General features: G+C 41.6%; 1 protein-coding gene across 1 annotated transcript in view; it reads right to left on the bottom strand.

Annotated features, from left to right (window-relative positions):
* Positions 1 to 17,406, bottom strand: part of LOC124162237 (mucin-5AC-like) — a 128,554-nt gene that overhangs the window by 53,418 nt on the left and 57,730 nt on the right. Inside the window, exon 15 of the mRNA XM_046538702.1 lies at positions 7,195 to 7,335. Coding sequence (XP_046394658.1) covers positions 7,195 to 7,335 — 141 coding nt within the window. The remainder of the gene's footprint in view (positions 1 to 7,194; positions 7,336 to 17,406) is intronic.

A 17,406-nucleotide genomic window follows, 5' to 3' on the forward strand; every position in this document is an offset into this window, starting at 1 on the left:
TTTGTCAAAAAGTATCTACAATATGTACCTCCCCTCCCATTTTTATAAAACATTTTTCTTTTTTAATTTTCTCTTTTCCCATAGTCATTGATATATTGTCTCATCGGAAATAAATTTTGAAAACGATGTTTTTTGTTTTATTAGCGAATTTAGAAGTAAAGCCATAGTTTAAGGAAGAAAATTGGGAAATGTTCGGATGATGAAATCCTTTGATGGTGGTATAAGGTTGTACATTTTGCTTTCGATTGGTGGCCACACATCTGAGGGGTGTTCGGTGCGGGGAAACCTTCTATAACCTGTATTTTCTGGGCTCTGCACTTTCGCTCCTTCGTTGTAATGGCTATCGCGTAATAACCCATAAAATAATAAAATCCATCAAAAAGTGGGGAAGAGATGCGAAGTTCGAATGTTGAGCGGAGTTTATTCGAAGCTTTGGGTCGCGAGGCTTTCGAAATGGAAAAGCAAATCGCTGTCCAAAGAAACGAGACTACTCTTCCGGGTTCGCAGTCAATTGAGCCGCGAAATTTCTCTCGCATTCGCTTCACGCAGTAAGGCTGACGATCAAGGCTATAGCCCCCTCCTTGCCATCACACCTTACGGATTGTGATTATTCCGTGCAGATAAATACAGGCAACGTATTACATTTAATACTAAATTTGTCTTATTTACCCTGATTTGCTGGATTTTTCCTCCAAAATGTCAATGAAAATAAAAAGAAACTTTTGCGAAGTCACGCCTAATGAATGTCGAATAGTTACTTTTTTTGAATTTCTGATCATCACACAAGCATTTATCTTTGTTTTATTAAAGTTTTTTCGTTTCTAATTAATAGCGCAAGCACTATGCCATCGTCTGGAAAATTTCACCCACTGATTGGACTCGTGTAAAAATTTTTCTGTACCTTAAATATGAAATACAGCATTTTGGAAAAATCCGAGGTTAACTTTTATAACTTTAGGTACAAGGAAACGTTAACTTGAGTCTACTCCACATGCATGGAATGATTGCATAATCCAGCAGCGCATATGGAAAAAAAACCGCTTGAGCAAGAGCATTGGTAGCAAGAGATGCAAAATGGGCAAATGATCACATTGATTTAGGCTCATCATGGAATCGATGGAAAGTGAAGGAAATAAGGCGCAAGCCTCGAAAAAATTCAAAGGAAATATTACCAACCTAAGAAATCAAATAAATCAAATTTGTTAAATGTTATTAAAATGTTTGCAAGACTGCACTTACAAAATTTTCAAGGGACTTTATGTACAAAGTATGCTCACGCAATGTCATTTGTGTTCATTATTATAACGGTACGCTCAGAAAAATGTTCATTCTCCATCATTACGGAATCGAGTCTCGGCCGAAAGTTAGAAGGAGGCGGCAGCGGTCGGAATGTGAGGCGCAGAGGGAAAAGAAAGGAATCGCCGCCGACCCCTCGAAGAAAGAGAGAGCGCTCTCGCGTTTGTTTGTCGGCAATCGCCGCCGCCGGGGACCAACCGCCGCACCCCACAAACCAGTCCGCGTGACCCGCCAATCGGAAAAAAATGAAGGCGGGAGAGCGCGCTCCTCCCCACTCTCGCTCCAGCTGTGAGCATAGCGAGAGGCTTAGGGCTGGATGCAAAGAAGAAATGCCTTCCGCGCCATGTCATGGCTTGGCGCACCGTCACCTATGGTGCCGCTCGACCCAGTTTTCCCTGACGCTAATTAATGCCGCGCCTCCTAATTATCCCCAACCTGAGCTAACGCCAATTTAAGCTCATCTGGATGAGAGCGATCGGGTGTAGATTTCCGCTGGGTTTTCGTCATCTATTTTCCTGGTATGGTATTAGGAGGAGGGGACCGGCAGCTAAAATCATTTTTCGCTATGAGGAGAGGGTGGGAAAGTAAGGATAGGGAGAAAACCGGCGGGCGTCTAAGAGACGTAAGAGCCTGGTCTTAACGAAAGGCGCCAAGGGGACGACGGCTTGGCGGTCCATCCGACGGACGGAGTGCTGTACTTGGAGTGCCCCCCACAAAGCACCAAGCACGCATTATACGCCAAAATATTAATCTATTGTAATCCATTGCCATATCATGAAGAAGGAAAATTGATTCGACATGGTGATTTCAGAGACATCCATTACCGCTGATAAGCATCTACCACCCAAGGGATTTATGCGTGAGCCCACGGAATTTACCCACCGCACCAATCCGATTCCCATCAATTTTCCTTCTTCATGATTGGGTCATTAATGTAATAGATGAATAATGAGGTCGTTTATTTCGAACGGAGCGGCGTCCGAATCACTCGCGGCTTTGCGAAGTGCTATGACTGGATGGATGCTCTCGCATAAGTCTGATTCGCGCCTCTCCCGCCACGCAGCGTCCCATTCGCGCGCGGCGCTCTTCTCGAGGCATTCCTCGTCGCATTTGGCGTTTAGCGGGGCGACGGACAGCCACCCCCTGGCCCCTGCGACGCCCCCCTCCTTGAAAATCAGACCACTCCGAAGGGTCTCCTTGCAAGTGGGACCGTCAAGCGTTGCTTCAAGAAACACCTTCGCAGCAAATATAAACGAGCTGGTTCAAGATATCTGCGAAATGTATACAATAGCGGAGTGCAAACTGGAAAACTCAGACTTTAACATAACCGGTAATAATTGGCCACCGAAATACTTGTAAATAGATTTAATCAAAGTCCTTATACCTCTTGTTTTTCGTGATTGTATAACGGAACGGAATGAACTATATACCAACAAACCTTATCTTTGAAATGGGAAATGGAAAATTTAGCAAACTAAACTCTTATGAGAAGCATGATTAGCGAGTGGAATTGCGTAATGTGGTAACGTCGAGGAGTAGTATGGCCTACCAATTGAGTAATCTCTTCCTCAACATTTCTAAAAATAGCTTAAATTTTCCAAAGGAGTCAAAGGGAATAAATTCCTCGATTCCGATGTTCTGTTAGCGGAGTGACCATGAGTGGTCCGCGTATAGGGATGAAATCACAACAACAATAACGGAGTCTGAAAGCTAATCGAAGCACGGGTGACGGATTTTTATTTCCATATAATTGTCTGTATGAATTTTACTTTCTTCCTGAAATTTTCATTTTAGTCAGTTAATTCTTGAGTTCGATGTCGAGCCAGACTTGGAAAGATAGATTTTTTTTTATCGTCCGGGCTGTTGGATGAGTTTCGAAGCAGTTCATGTCAATGGCGCAGCGAGGGGGGGGTTTTGGGGGATAAAACCCCCCCAGAGCTCATAGAATTTTTTAAGTTTAATCCATTTTACTTGATGGATTAGTATTACTTATAGAATATTTGATATACTTATATATTTATAATACTTTGCCGGCCTCGGTGGCGGCGGGGTAAAGTCCTCGCCTGCCAAACCGAAGGTCGCGGGTTCGAGTCCCGCCTGGGTAAGTTACCCTTATCCAGAGCATGGATGTTTGTGATTGTTAAATGTTATCAGCCCCGATGTAAAGGCCGAACAGTGCTGTTTTCGGTGGTGTATGAAATAAATAAATAAATAAATAGTGTTAGGATGAATCAAATATCCCTCAGAGAGCCGTAAAACTCGCCAATTTGAACCATTAATCTTAAAAATTTTCTGGAGGAGGGCCCCCGCAACTCCCACTTACCCTTGCGGGTATGCAATACCCCACACAGCAAAGTATTATACGCGCCTAAAATTCCCCCTAGCCTTAATTCTTAGCTGCGCATCTGGTTCATGTTAGGCCTGTTGTTGAGAGTATAGCAATGGAAGCACCTCATTTTGTCTGCTTTTCTTCTTCTTCAACGCAAACCAGTGAGATAGAAATGACCTACTGTATACTTAATGTGAAACTCGCATTACTCTATTCTCCATGCTTGAATCAATCACTCGTGCAATGAGCGCCTGTTTTTCTTCTTGTAGAAGTAACTTAATAGGTCCCTTAAGTAGTTACGCTTCTTATTCCACATATCCTATTCAATGCTCAGCTCTTTTCATTCTGTTCTGACTAAAAATAATGATTCCTGACTTGAATAAATTCTGTTTTAACCATTTAATCAAAGTTTCTTAAATTTTATTCATTATGAAGCAATTGAAATTATGCAAGTAAATGGAACGGAGGGCTCCTCTCGTCTGGCTGGACTACTCTATACGATCCCAATCATCTAAATCATCCGAGGTCAGAGGATTAATTTAGTATTTATGATTAAGTCATTCTTCAATTATACTTAGTTGACGCAGTAAGTTGCTGTTTACATGATCAAACTTTTTTAGAAGAAAACTCTTCTTTGAGAAATCTGAAGATATGGAGTTGCTGTGATCACCGCATGGTTATGCTTTCAGTGAGAGAACAATATTTACCCTCGGGGTGGGCTGACTTTATAATGTAAATGACACTTGATTGTTCGATTTTACATCGCTAGAATAGGTGTTACTCACGTCTGAAACACTACAATCGAATACATTTCGTTGTATAGATCGCAGTTCCGTTTAGTTTAGAAAAAATATTTTTACGGTTCGATAACATTGATTTTTTTTCCTTCTGTGACAAAAAATTTCTTTTATATCAATAATGACAACACTTGTCTCAAAATTATAGTTTTGAAAAAGTGAAGTAAACTGATGAGAAAATAAGAAAGGGACTTACGAAGATTACCCTATAGCTCATTGTCATGTACAAGATTTTATGTGAATAGTTGTATTTCTTGAGCGCATCACAACGTATCCTAATAGAAAATAAAGAAAATGGATTATTTTTATCAAAGCTTTATGCAGAGGAATTTCTCTTGCTAGCAAATAGTTATTTCAGTACTTCAGTATTAATCGTTTATTTTTCATCTTTTTATTGGAGTGCATTTCTTTTCGACTACATACAGAGTGAAAAAATCGTAATCGTGCCATCAAATCCTCATGAATGCGTTAATTATTATTTAATATGTTATAACATTTGACGACACAGGTGGGGAATATAAACAGGTTTTTGTTACTACTATCGGCGCAAAAAATAGAACGCTGAACATTTAAGCATTTGTATGAAATCCTGTCGAAACTCCATTGTCATTTATCGTTTTATTCATTGTTTAATCTGAAACCACAATAAATCATCAAACATTGTTTAAACGTAAACATTTAGCTTCTGCGGTCGAAAGAGAGAAGAAAAACGCGAAAAACTATGAGAACGGCGAATCGGTCGTCTTCTCCACCTGAAGTCACGGGAAAAATATTCGATTGGTGCATTTCATAGTATTTTTATAGAGAGAACAATGACTTCGCATCAAAAATAGCTGTTTAAAATTAAATTTTACCCATTCTATGAATTTTTTAATTGCCGAAAGGTAATTTTCAATTTCCGAGGTGTAGAAATGAAAATGAATATCGCAGTTACGTATGCTATATAAAAAAATATTTCTAAACTTTCTCGTAAGTAAATGATTATATTGATCCTCTTTAATAAAATAAACCAAAAGACGGAAATCGCTCTGCGGAAATGCAGCCTACCCAAACGACGAACTTCATCTTTTTATTGGAGTGCATTTCTTTTCAACTACATACAGAGAGAAAAAGTCGTAATCGTGCCATCAAATCCTCATGAATGCGTTAATTATTCCGTTTTTGTAGTTCTGTTCATTAAGATTAACTTCGCTTGAAATTTTATAAACACTCAATTGTTTTCGTAGTAAGTGCATTGATAAAACATAAAATGGCAGCGCTGTCGAAGTACCGGCCATACTAGTATCGGTATTTTTTTGGTTCCGATACGGTAGTACCGCTTTTAAATACTGGCCAGTACTACCGGAGTGGAAAAAATAGTACTCTGTGCTACCGAATGCCGGTATTTTTTGCCCATCCCATTTGTTCGGTTCTCCAGATGTCGCTCCCGATCCTTCTGAACGCACTGTATCGCACTCGTAGGTGAGGGTTTTATGCCCAGAAAAAATAGAATTTGTGTGCATTTCGTGCGCAATGAAAGCGGTGTGCAGTTGTGTGCGTGTGGCACTTGGATTGAACATAAATGCTTGGGCGGCGTTTGCGGGATGCTGATTCCAAGGCAGCAATCAGCTGGAAATGGCCACGCATCCATGCGGTTATATAGGAAAGGAGCTCCTGGTGTACTCGCGTAAAAACACCCTAAAGTCCTACTCCATGAAAGAATTCGATCGAATGGAAGAATCCGTAACGTAGAGTCGACTTGGGAAAAGGAAAAGAAAAACATAATGAACGAATCCTCACCACTTTATTCTATGTCTGATGAAGCATTTAAAGAAACATAATAAAGCATAGCGTGTATGATTCCAGCGAAATATTCATACGCCAGTCTCATCGCTATGAATACACATGCCTTGTAAATGCCTTTTATTTTTCGGGTCTGCATGCCTGGGTATTTGAGGATATGATTCTTACTCAAGGACAATGCTTTTAAATGTACTACATAATTTTATTGAAGCATATCTACCATGCATGAAATTGGAAAATGGAATAGCAATAAGGGACACTGCCATTAGAAATGGTGTTTATATTACAAGAAAATCAAATACCTAACCATAAAATACTATTATACTATGATTATTCCCAGCAAAAAAATCAATTGTGTTTCTTTGAAATGAAATGATAAAATGCACTTACTGAAAATGGTGTTTGAAATAATTCGGTCATATCCATGATTATTCACTTGAATGGGTGAAGGATATATACATGGATCCCTAAAAATATCAATGTCTTAAAGAAAATAATTTGTTAAAATTAAATACACATTAAGTACGCTTCGCAATGGCTTCCTTTTTATGATTGTTATTCTTTTATAAAATAACTTAAGGGAAAAATAAAAGGAAATTGATTTGTGAACACCATTGTTCCAATCAAGCCCGGAAAACTCAGGATTTGAACACAGTTAATCCGAAGCAATGGAGGATAATTTTCAAACTATCTAATAATGCCCGTATCTTAGTGAATTTAGCTGTCTGATATGTCATGGCGATGGGCGGGGCGTGCAAATGGGAGACATTGCATTGGATTTGAGAAAGATGGTTGCAGTTGGTGGCGACGATAAGTAAGCAGTGGATCAAAGGAAAATTAGAAATGGATGAAACCTCCTTATGAATGAGTGCTTGCTCTATTGGGATTTTGGCTTGGGGTGGCGGTGTCATTTGGTTCGTTCCCTCAGGTGCGCCCCACCAGCTGTTTCCCGTGGCGTCTCACAGATGTCGCCGCTTGCTTGTTGCTCACCCTTGGAATAGTTCCTGCCGAGAGCAAAGAGGGCACTGTGGGCACGTAGGCGGGCGACGCCGTCGAGCTCCCCGTGCGGACCGTGGCCTCGACGCCACTGCGGAGCTGCTGCTGCTGGTGCTTGCGGTGCGGGACGGAGGCCTGCGGGGAGACATGATGATATTACTCTCAATGGCCACTGTCATCCAGCCAAGAGAGGCTTCGAAGCAGTTTCATAAGAGGGCGTGCAATTCCCTCTCCCGCCGTCATGTTATACTGACATATTAATACTTGTGTACTGACTTACGGCGCGGAAACGTGGAAACTAAGAAATTAAGACGAGAGAAGACTGAAGGCGTTCGAAATGTGGGTGTGGAGAAGAATGGAGAAGGTAAAGCGGACGGAGAGGAGGAGGAACGACGAAGTGCTGGACATGGTGGGTGAGGAGAGGTAGCTTGTAGAAGATATGCGGAGGGGACATAAGGTAGGTATGGAAGGAGGGAGTACTTAGTGGGGAGGAGATGTTGAAAACAGAGTCAGAAGGTAGAACTATGTAGGGGGGGGGGTTGAGAATAGGAATAATAGGGGAGTAGGGCTTATTGTCAGAGTCCAAGTTGGGAGGGAGGTCGGCCGGGGAAAAACGCTCAATGTAAACACTTCTATAAACGACCGCCAGAATACTTCAACAATAATTACTTGTTTGAAACTTATGCTCACTGACTACTCACTCAGTGAAGGTTGGTTCGGATAAATGAGGCCAGAGCTCTCCCCGGACGAAGCCTCTGGCGTGAGAATTTCAAACACTTTATGCCAGTTAGTCCTCACACTTGGATGACTTTTGTTTGAGGGTAGCTGTGTGCTTCTCCTGGGATTTGAATACCTTCGCCATAACAAACCCACTAGACCACGACGCTACCGCTCACTGAGAACTTGATAATTTCGTTAAACGTATCATCTTGATAATTTCAAGGAATATTGACAAGACTCTTTCCCATCGGCTAAGACCCTACTGCTGCAGTTAGGCTTGCGCGTTCCGATGGCCCCTGGAGCTGCACTGGAGGGGTTAATTCTAAGTTATTCCAATAGGGTAGGGTAGGGCCATCTATCTCGAGGCTGAGCTTAAAGCCACCGAGTGCGTCCACCTGGTTGCGGATGGTGGGTCGACCTTTAGATATAGAGGTTAGCTGCGAGATAAGCGAGTTCTCTCGTCGAATAAGCAGTCGTGGACAAAAAACGGCGGTATTCTGAGGGGGTATTGGGCTACCCTTGGGTAAGGTAGGCCATTTAAAAGATACCAAAACCTGTGAAGATACCGTGACTTGGCGACTGGGGGCCGCCAATAATTATGCCTCTCATCACCCGGGGGAGAGGGCAGCAGCTCTTCTTCACATGTGCGAAGGTGGAGACCATACTGGTCGGTACAGCGACACACATTACACTACGGGCGTGGTAACATTTACTTTAACGGCTGTAGTACTGCGATGTGGAAGGCAAGGGGAAACCACCACATTATCATCCCGAGGAGTCACAGCTACTCCACTCAATTTATATAATGACATGATGGAATTCTCTCGGGTAAAATATTCCGGAGGTAAACTAGTCCCCCATTCGGATCTCCGGGCGGGGACTACTCGAGAGGGTACATCGGTCAAACGAGATAGAATGTTACGGATAGGAACATGGAACGTCAGATCACTTCGTACCTGCGGTAAGCTAGAGAACTTGAAGGTGGAGATGCGAAGAATGAACCTTGATGTATTAGGCATCAGCGAAATGAAGTGGCCCCAGGAAGGAGACTTTTGGAGTGGAAGCTACAGAATGATACACACGGGATCGCTAAATGGTAATGCTGGAGTAGGCATAATGCTTAGAAAGAGCGCCGGGATGCGTGTTAAAAGCTACCTGCAGTTTAATGAAAGGATAGTAATGGTGAAGATAGATACTAAACCCGTAGCTACTGTAGTGGTACAGGTTTACATGCCTACGTATGATTATGAAGACGAAGAAGTAGAAGATGTCTACCAAGATATAGCGGAAGTTATCAAGCAGGTAAGAGGGGAAGAAAATCTTATTATTTTAGGGGACTGGAACGCCGTCGTCGGCGAAGGTCAAGACGGAATAATAACTGGGAAATATGGGTTGGGTAACCGAAATGAAAGAGGAGAAAGGCTTCTTGAATTCTGCACGGAGCACAGGCTAGTGGTTGCCAACACTTTATTCAAAAATCCCCTGCGAAGAAGATACACGTGGAAGATGCCAGGAGACCGTAGAAGATTCCAAATCGACTACATTCTAGTGAAACAAAGATTCAGGAACCAGGTGAAGGACTGCAAAAGCTATCCAGGGGCAGATATCGATAGTGACCATAACCTAGTTATGATAAAATGCCACCTTAAATTTAAAAAGTTGAAGAAAGCCGTGAAAAACATATGGCCGGTTGAAAAATTGAGGGAGGTTCAGCATCAACTGGCTTTTAGAGAGGCTGTAGAAAATAAAATAGGGGAGGATCCGACCAACAAACCAATGGAAGAGAGTTGGAAAACCATTAGAAGTGGTCTGCAGGCGGCAGCTGAGGAAGTTATTGGTAAAAGAAGAGTCGTTATGAAAAAACCATGGATCACGCAGGAAGTATTAGATCTCATTGAAGAAAGAAGAAAATACAAGGCTGCGAAAACAGAGGAAGGACAGAATCGTTACAAGAGGATAAGAAACGAAATATGTCGTAAAGCGCGGAAGGCTAGAGAAACGTGGATGAAAAGCATTTGCGAAGACGTGCAAAACAATCTTAAACATGGAAAAGTAGAGGCCGCTTATAGGATAGTGAGGAACCACTTTAAGGAAAGGGGCGTAAGAAGTAATACCCTTAGGGACAAAAACGGAGAACTATTGATTGAAAACGAAGAAAAAGCGAAGAGATGGAAGGAATATCTGGAAGATTTGTACAAAGGATGTCGCCTCAGAACGAATGCAATCGAAAACGAGAGGGAAGTGGATGCCGATGACATGGGAGCCCCAATTTTAAGATCGGAATTTGATGCGGCTGTAAGAGACCTCAGGATAAATAAAGCGTCTGGCATTGATGACATTCCTGCAGAACTAATCAAAAATTCAGGAAAGAAGACGTTGAACCAGCTATACAAAATCATTAGTGAAATGTATACGACAGGTGAGATACCAAAGGATTTCGAGAGGAACATTATAATCCCTATTCCTAAGAAGAAACGAGCGGAGAAGTGCGAAGATTTTAGGACCATAAGCCTTACTACACATGCATCAAAGATACTGACAAGGATCATCTATAGAAGAATAGAACGAAAAGCAGAAGAGTACTTGGATGAGGAACAATTTGGATTCAGAAAAAACAAAGGCACAAGGGAAGCAATATTGGCCCTAAGACTGCTCATAGAAAAGAGAATGGAAAAGAACAAGCCAACATTCGTTGCGTTTGTGGACTTAGAGAAAGCATTTGACAACGTGGATTGGAGCACAATGCTCGGAATCCTAAAGGAAATCGGGGTTCTTTATAATGACAGAAGAATCATCCACAGTTTATACAGAAACCAAGTAGCCGTGATAAAATCAGGGCCCAGCTGCGAAGAAGCAAGAATTAAGAAAGGAGTGCGACAAGGCTGTACATTGTCACCCGTAATTTTCAACGTTTACATTGAAAAAGCCATTAAGGAAATCAAAGAAAAGGCATTGGGAGTGAATATCCATGGAGAGAAAATAAGCATGCTAAGATTTGCCGATGACATAGCCGTTATAGCAGAAACAGAGAAGGATTTGAAAAATATTCTGGTTAATATGGGCAGAGTAATGAGTAGATATCAACTGAAAATAAGCACGAAGAAAACCAAGATATTAGTATGCAGCAGAAGAGAAGAAGTCAAGACCAACATTAAAATAGGGAGGCAAAAACTGATAGAAGTGGATGAATTCTGTTATTTGGGAAGCAAGATAACTAGTGACGGGAGAAGCAAAAAAGAAATTATCAGCAGAATAGCCCAGGCGAAGAGAGCATTCCACCAAAAGAGAGACCTGCTTACAGCGGGAAACTTAAATATGGATGTAAAGAAACAATTTATAAGAACCTACATCTGGAGTATGCTCCTATACGGAAGTGAGGCATGGACAATGACCGCAGCGGAGAAAGCAAGGATAGAGGCCTTTGAAATGTGGTGCTACAGAAGAATGATGAAAATCAAATGGATCGACCGAGTTAGTAACGAGGAAGTCCTAAGAAGGGTAGGAGAGAAGAGAAGCCTCATGAAAACCTTAATAAGAAGACGGAACAACCTTATAGGCCACATCTTGAGACATGATGGCCTGATGAAGACAATCGTCGAAGGACAGGTGGAAGGCAAGAATGGAAAAGGAAGACCTCGAACAAAATATATCGAACAAGTAAAGAGAGATGTGAAAGAGAAGAAATACGTAGGAGTGAAAAGATTAGCTGATAGGAGAACTGAGTGGAGAGCTGCGTCAAACCAATCCTAGGATTGTTGACCAGTGATGATGATGATGATGAGGGCCATCTATGCCAGATAGGTCGAAGGGTAGGAGCCAGACGAAAGGTAGTCCACGTGATGGTGTCACGTAAAAAACACCATTGGAATGGGAGTGGGAAACCCTACCACTATTTCTTCCCTGAATGCATGCAGTAAAATCAAATGAGTCTCGAAAACTGATTGAACGGGACCCGTCCGCAAAGGGTAACGTGCGAAACTTTTGCAGAGACTTATCATCATCAGCGCTATCGTAGAAAGAAGAGAGGAAGATCAGAAGATGAAGAAAAAGAAGGCAGACATGAAAGTAGAGACGTGTAATATGAGGACAATGATGGGGGTGCGGAAGTTAGAAAATATCAAAAGGGAAATGGATAAAGGGAGGATAGATATCTCAGGATTATGCGAAGTGAGGTGGAAGGATGGGGGGACTACTAGAGTGATGGATATAGGTTTATATATGGTGGTGGGGAGAAAATTCAACGAGAGGTAGTTTTAATTACCCCGCCGGCCTCGGTGGCGACGGGGTAAAGTCCTCGCCTGCCAACCCGAAGGTCGCGGGTTCGAGTCCCGCCTGGGTAAATTACCCTTATCCAGGGCATGGATGTTTGTGATTGTTAAAATGTTATCAACCCCGATGTAAAGGCCAAACAGTGCTGTTTTCGGTGGTGTGTAAAATAAAATAAATAAATAAAATAAATTTTAAACTGGAAGATGGTTAACAGAGTGGTAGGTGTAGATCAGCGATAGGATTCTGGTGGTAGAAATTAGGGCGTTACCTACTATCCTAGGTGGTTCAAGTTCACATGCCAACTAGCAGTCATGAGGGGGAAGAAATTTATGAGGTATATGATTACAGCTCGAGGAAATGATTAGAGAAACTCCGGGTTAGAAAAATCTAGTAGTGATGGGGGACTGGAATGCTTCAGTGGGGGAAGGGATGCATGGACACTAAATAGGAGAATTTGGATTAGGAAGTCGGAACGACAGGGGGGAGAAAGCAGCAGAGCTTTTCAAAAGAAATAAATTATTCATCATAAACACGTGGTTCAGTCATCATAAAGGGCGACGGTACAAATGGAAAAGTCCAGGGGGTGTGGGAAGATATCAGATAGACTATATTATGGTAAAACATGGGTATGATAAAAAAAGTGGAGGAGAGAAGGAAGTGGAAGAACGTGGATGCAGAGCGGGGCAAAAGGATTTATAGGTAAAAAATAATCGATTACGGCGTGAAACTAAGAGGGCGAGGGAGTCTTGGTGGAAAAGACAGTGTGAAGAAATGGAAACGTTTCAGCAAGGGGGCGACAGAACTGCGATATATCGTATAGAAAACCTCTTTTGTTTTGATTTTTCCGGAGCCCCAGTGGTCCAACGGCCTACCCAACATAGAGGCGCTGGTGTAGCCTGTTTTTCTGAGCAGTAACGAACTGGGGGCTGCCATATTGAATCTCGCTGTAAACAAGCGTGATATTGAGGCTTATTGATAGTCACTAGTGTTAACTGCAGACTTTTTTTTATTGCTTACAGTGTCCCTTACGATTTTGGAATGTGCTCGATGAAGGATACGAGTCTCAATGATCTTGGTTATTGCTAAATTGCATGGGTATGAAATGTATTTGGTGATGAAAATGTGAGTAATTCTTTTTTTCCTTCATTATTCCATTTTGATTTCAACCTGTGATTAGCTAACCTTTTCTCATGTTTTCAACCTTTCATAGTGTCTTTTATTCCTTATATTTCAATATGTTTTTCATCGTATTTGCAGTTTTTCTAGTGTTCAAACTACTAACGAATCACTACTGCTATGCTTTGGTTTGTTTAATGCTAATCATTTTGTTGGTTATGTACTTAATTTGCTATTTCAACTCTGTCCTTTCAACTGTTTAATTGTCATCAATTGAGCATAATTCATTAAGTGTTCTACAATGTTTACATTTCTTAAAACTTTCTCTTTCGTTTTTAAGTGAGAACTTAATTTCTACTACATTGGTATAAAATATTCATCACTTTTCTCGTTGTGTACTTTTGGAATACTTTCTTTTGCATAAATGATGGATATTAACATCTAAGAACCTTTCATTTTAAGACTCCTCTGCCAAGATATGTTATCTTACTGGGTACTCATCATGAACTACTTCCTACGAAATAATGTCCTTCTCCATTCATAATTAAATAATTATCTTCCATGAAATGATATCCAAACTTGCATGCTTATTTCTTGTGAAGTGTTGTCATGGTCTATGGTTTCAGGATTAGCATTATTTTCCCTGTCCCTGAGCTGTTGCAAGATACATCTACCTCAAGGAAAATTGGGTCACCCTCTTTGTCTATAAGTGTGGAGTGTTTACTGAAGTTATGGAAGCTGACTCCTATTACGCAAAGGCTGCTCATCTCTCATGTTGTCATTGATATTTGTTGCTTGTGCATCTCATGTGTTCGTAGAATTGTGAACTTCCACAGATTTCATCTCTAGTATGTCATATTGAAATTGTTATTGTTGTATTTTTTATACCAGTTATTGTATCAATAAATACCAATGTCCACTGAAGTAAGTTTCCGAGATCATTATTCTTACCAACCACCAGATCGCCAGTTGACTTTGTACATTAATCTTGTATTATGGTTACTGCTTTAGTAACCTGGGGAAGTTCTTCAGGAAGATTTTCCTACATTCATTGCTTTTAAGTTTATCGCAATTGCAATATCATTATTAAGCCTGAATAGCACGCCCTATCGTGACGCGTAAAAAAAATTGAAACACGCGCCGAGATGTGCATTCAAACTTCGCGGCAGCCTTGGACCACTGGCATAGATGGCACTGATGTATCAAAACCTATACGCATTATCCTTATGGGTATGTCGCCCCCTTGGTTTCAGGAGGAAGGAGATTTAGGCGCGTTGTACGCCAAGGTTAAGTCGCTATTGGGTGGAAAAGGAGAGCAATCCATGTCAAAAATTAAGGCTAAATATGGAAGGATAGTAACCGAGCGAGAAGAGGTTCAGAGTAGATGGAGGGGATACGTGGAGGATCTGTATGATGGCAGGAACAGGCCGAAATGAATGAATTAAAAGGAGGAAAGTTGGGTGGAAGATGATTATGCTGGGTCTGGGATTTTAAACGCGGAAATCGAGAGGGCCCTTCGTGATATGAAGGCTTTGAAAACGGTGGACATGGACAATATTCCGTGAGAGCGGCTGAAGGTAATAGGTTACATCGGTAAGAAAAGGTTTTTCAAACTAAAACGCAGGATGTATGAGGAGGGATTTTAGCCGTAGGATTTCGTGAAACGGTGGTAAATACGCTACCAAAAAAGAAGAAAGATGCAGAATGCGGATATTATTGGGTTATTCTCGTAATATCGCACGAGGTGAAAGTGGCAATGAGGATTTAAAACGGAGAAATTGGGGCGAGGGCAAACGAGTATTTGCGCAACGAACAGTTTGGTATCAGAAAAGGAACTAGAGATTGAAATAACGCCAATGAGGTCAATAGTGTACGAATATGACCAGGACCTAGAATATGACCTGAACGTTTACGCCTGCTTCGTGGATTTTGAAACAGCAAAGTGAATGATGCATAGGATATAATAAATGCCCACTTCAATGTTGACTCGCACAACTTATTTCACGGATTCATAAGCTATCTTTGAGTACTCTTAATGGTCGTGGAAGTTTTTATAAGTGGCGTGTAATCGTAAGGGGAGAAGGGCGGGGTTCGAGGCAGAAAGGAATGCATCGAATGGAGAATGGGTTTGTATTGAATGCCATTCATCAGCCTTAATTCCTATCCCCGATAAAATATTTACAACCAATCGTAAGTTCCACACTTTAATATATAAATCCACAACCGACAATGGTTTCGACACTCAACTATTTTATCATCTTCGAGGTTTGAATCAACGGCCATGAAAATGAAACGATTGGGAGTCGAAAGTGTGATCGGAAGTGGAGTTTTATTTTAAAGTATGGAAATCATCATGTGTTATTAATATTTAATCTATTGGATGTATCGAATTTCCAGACTGAAACAATTTCATACCTTTCTTTCTACCTTCCTCCTTGTAATGATTTCCAGCTGTTTCCGCTTCCGCTATGTATGAAAACTCCCATGACCATGAAGAGTAACAGAAGATGAACGTAGTAACTAGTTGCACGCGTCAGCATTAAAGAGGGCGTAAAATACATAGTTTGTATCTTTTATTTTACATCATCATATTTTACAGCATCTCGCTTCACTCCGTTGTTTTCGATGAAATAGCAATGGAGATTTTGGACTGGCTGCTGTCAACGGATACCGTCAAGAAAATAGGCGTACATTGGAGGGATAGGAGACTGATTCGTAGCCTGTATATGGCCCAGACAGGGCAAATGAGGGTAGCGGACGGAGAATCTGGGTGGGCGAGCATGGGCCGAGGAGTAAGACAAGGCTGTCCTCTATCGCCGCTGCTTTTGAATGCGTAGGATAAGTAGATGGCAAGAAACGCTTGGAATGAATTGGAAGCCGTAGTAAATTGGGGAGAATCATGTTGAAATTAGTGAGATTCGCGGATGATCAGGCGCTGATTAGCCAGTCAGCGAGGGGGCTTCAGGCTCTAGTGGATGCGTTATACGAGCGTTGCGAGGAGTATGGGATGAGGATTAATCACAAGAAGACCAAGGTTATGCGGTTTTGTAAAGCATCACGAGTGAGGAATGTGAGAGGGTGAAAAACTTGAGCAGGTTGAGCAGTTCAACTATCTCGGCAGTATGTAAGGGGAAAACGGATACTGTAGTTAGTATATTAGAAAGAGAATTGCATTAGCAAAGGGTGATTTCATGAACAAGAAGGAGCTTCTGAAAGGTTCGCTATGTAAGAGTTCAAAGAAAAGGGTAGTGAAGAGTTTGATCTGGAGTGTAGTGCTGTACGGTGCGGAAACGTGGACACTAAGAATGATGACGAGAAGATACTGGAGGCATTCGAAATCTGGACGTTGAGAAGAATGGAGAAGGGGAAGTGGACAGGGAGGAGGAGGGACGACGAAGTGCTGCACATGGTGGGTAAGGAGAGGCAGGTTTTAGATGAGATACGGAGGAGACAGGAGGTGTGGATGGAGCGAGTACTTAGTGGGGGGATTTTGAAAATAGTTGTCAGGGAAGAAAGTTGGATAAACGAGAGGTAGGAAGGAAGAGAATAGGAATTTTAGATGGAATGAAAGGGAATGGGCCTTATAGTGAATTGATCAGAGAAGTCTATGAAGGAAGGGGAAGCTGCAAGGATGCCTCGTAAGAACCTCATGGGAACCTACCTTAATCGGTAGAATACTTTAGTAATAATTGGCTAGATCCTCATCACAAATTGTCTTTATCTCAAATATGAAAATTTAACCCCAGTAATTAGCATGATTTTAATGGGTGAGATAGAGTTACACGTTTGAATGGGTTTGAACCAAATTCCTTGAAAATGTAAAGCTGATACCGTGAGTTTTGAATTAGTGATGCATCTTGGAAATGGATTAATGAGAGCGATTTTTTTATTACACAATGACTGGTCACAGATGTTTGGGGGATATCGATGGGCGAGTAATCGCAATATAGGTGCGCCCGAAAGTTATTCCGCTTCGCAATTGTCGAGAGGAGAGAAGAGTTCGCATTGAGGAGTTGTTGTAAAGTTGCAAATCAATTGGGCAACGACCTTTGTCCGCCTATTCTGACCCGGCAACACTTTCAAATCACGGACATTCGGCTG

The sequence above is a fragment of the Ischnura elegans genome, chromosome 7 (assembly GCF_921293095.1).
Source record: "Ischnura elegans chromosome 7, ioIscEleg1.1, whole genome shotgun sequence".
Classification (NCBI taxonomy): domain Eukaryota; kingdom Metazoa; phylum Arthropoda; class Insecta; order Odonata; family Coenagrionidae; genus Ischnura; species Ischnura elegans.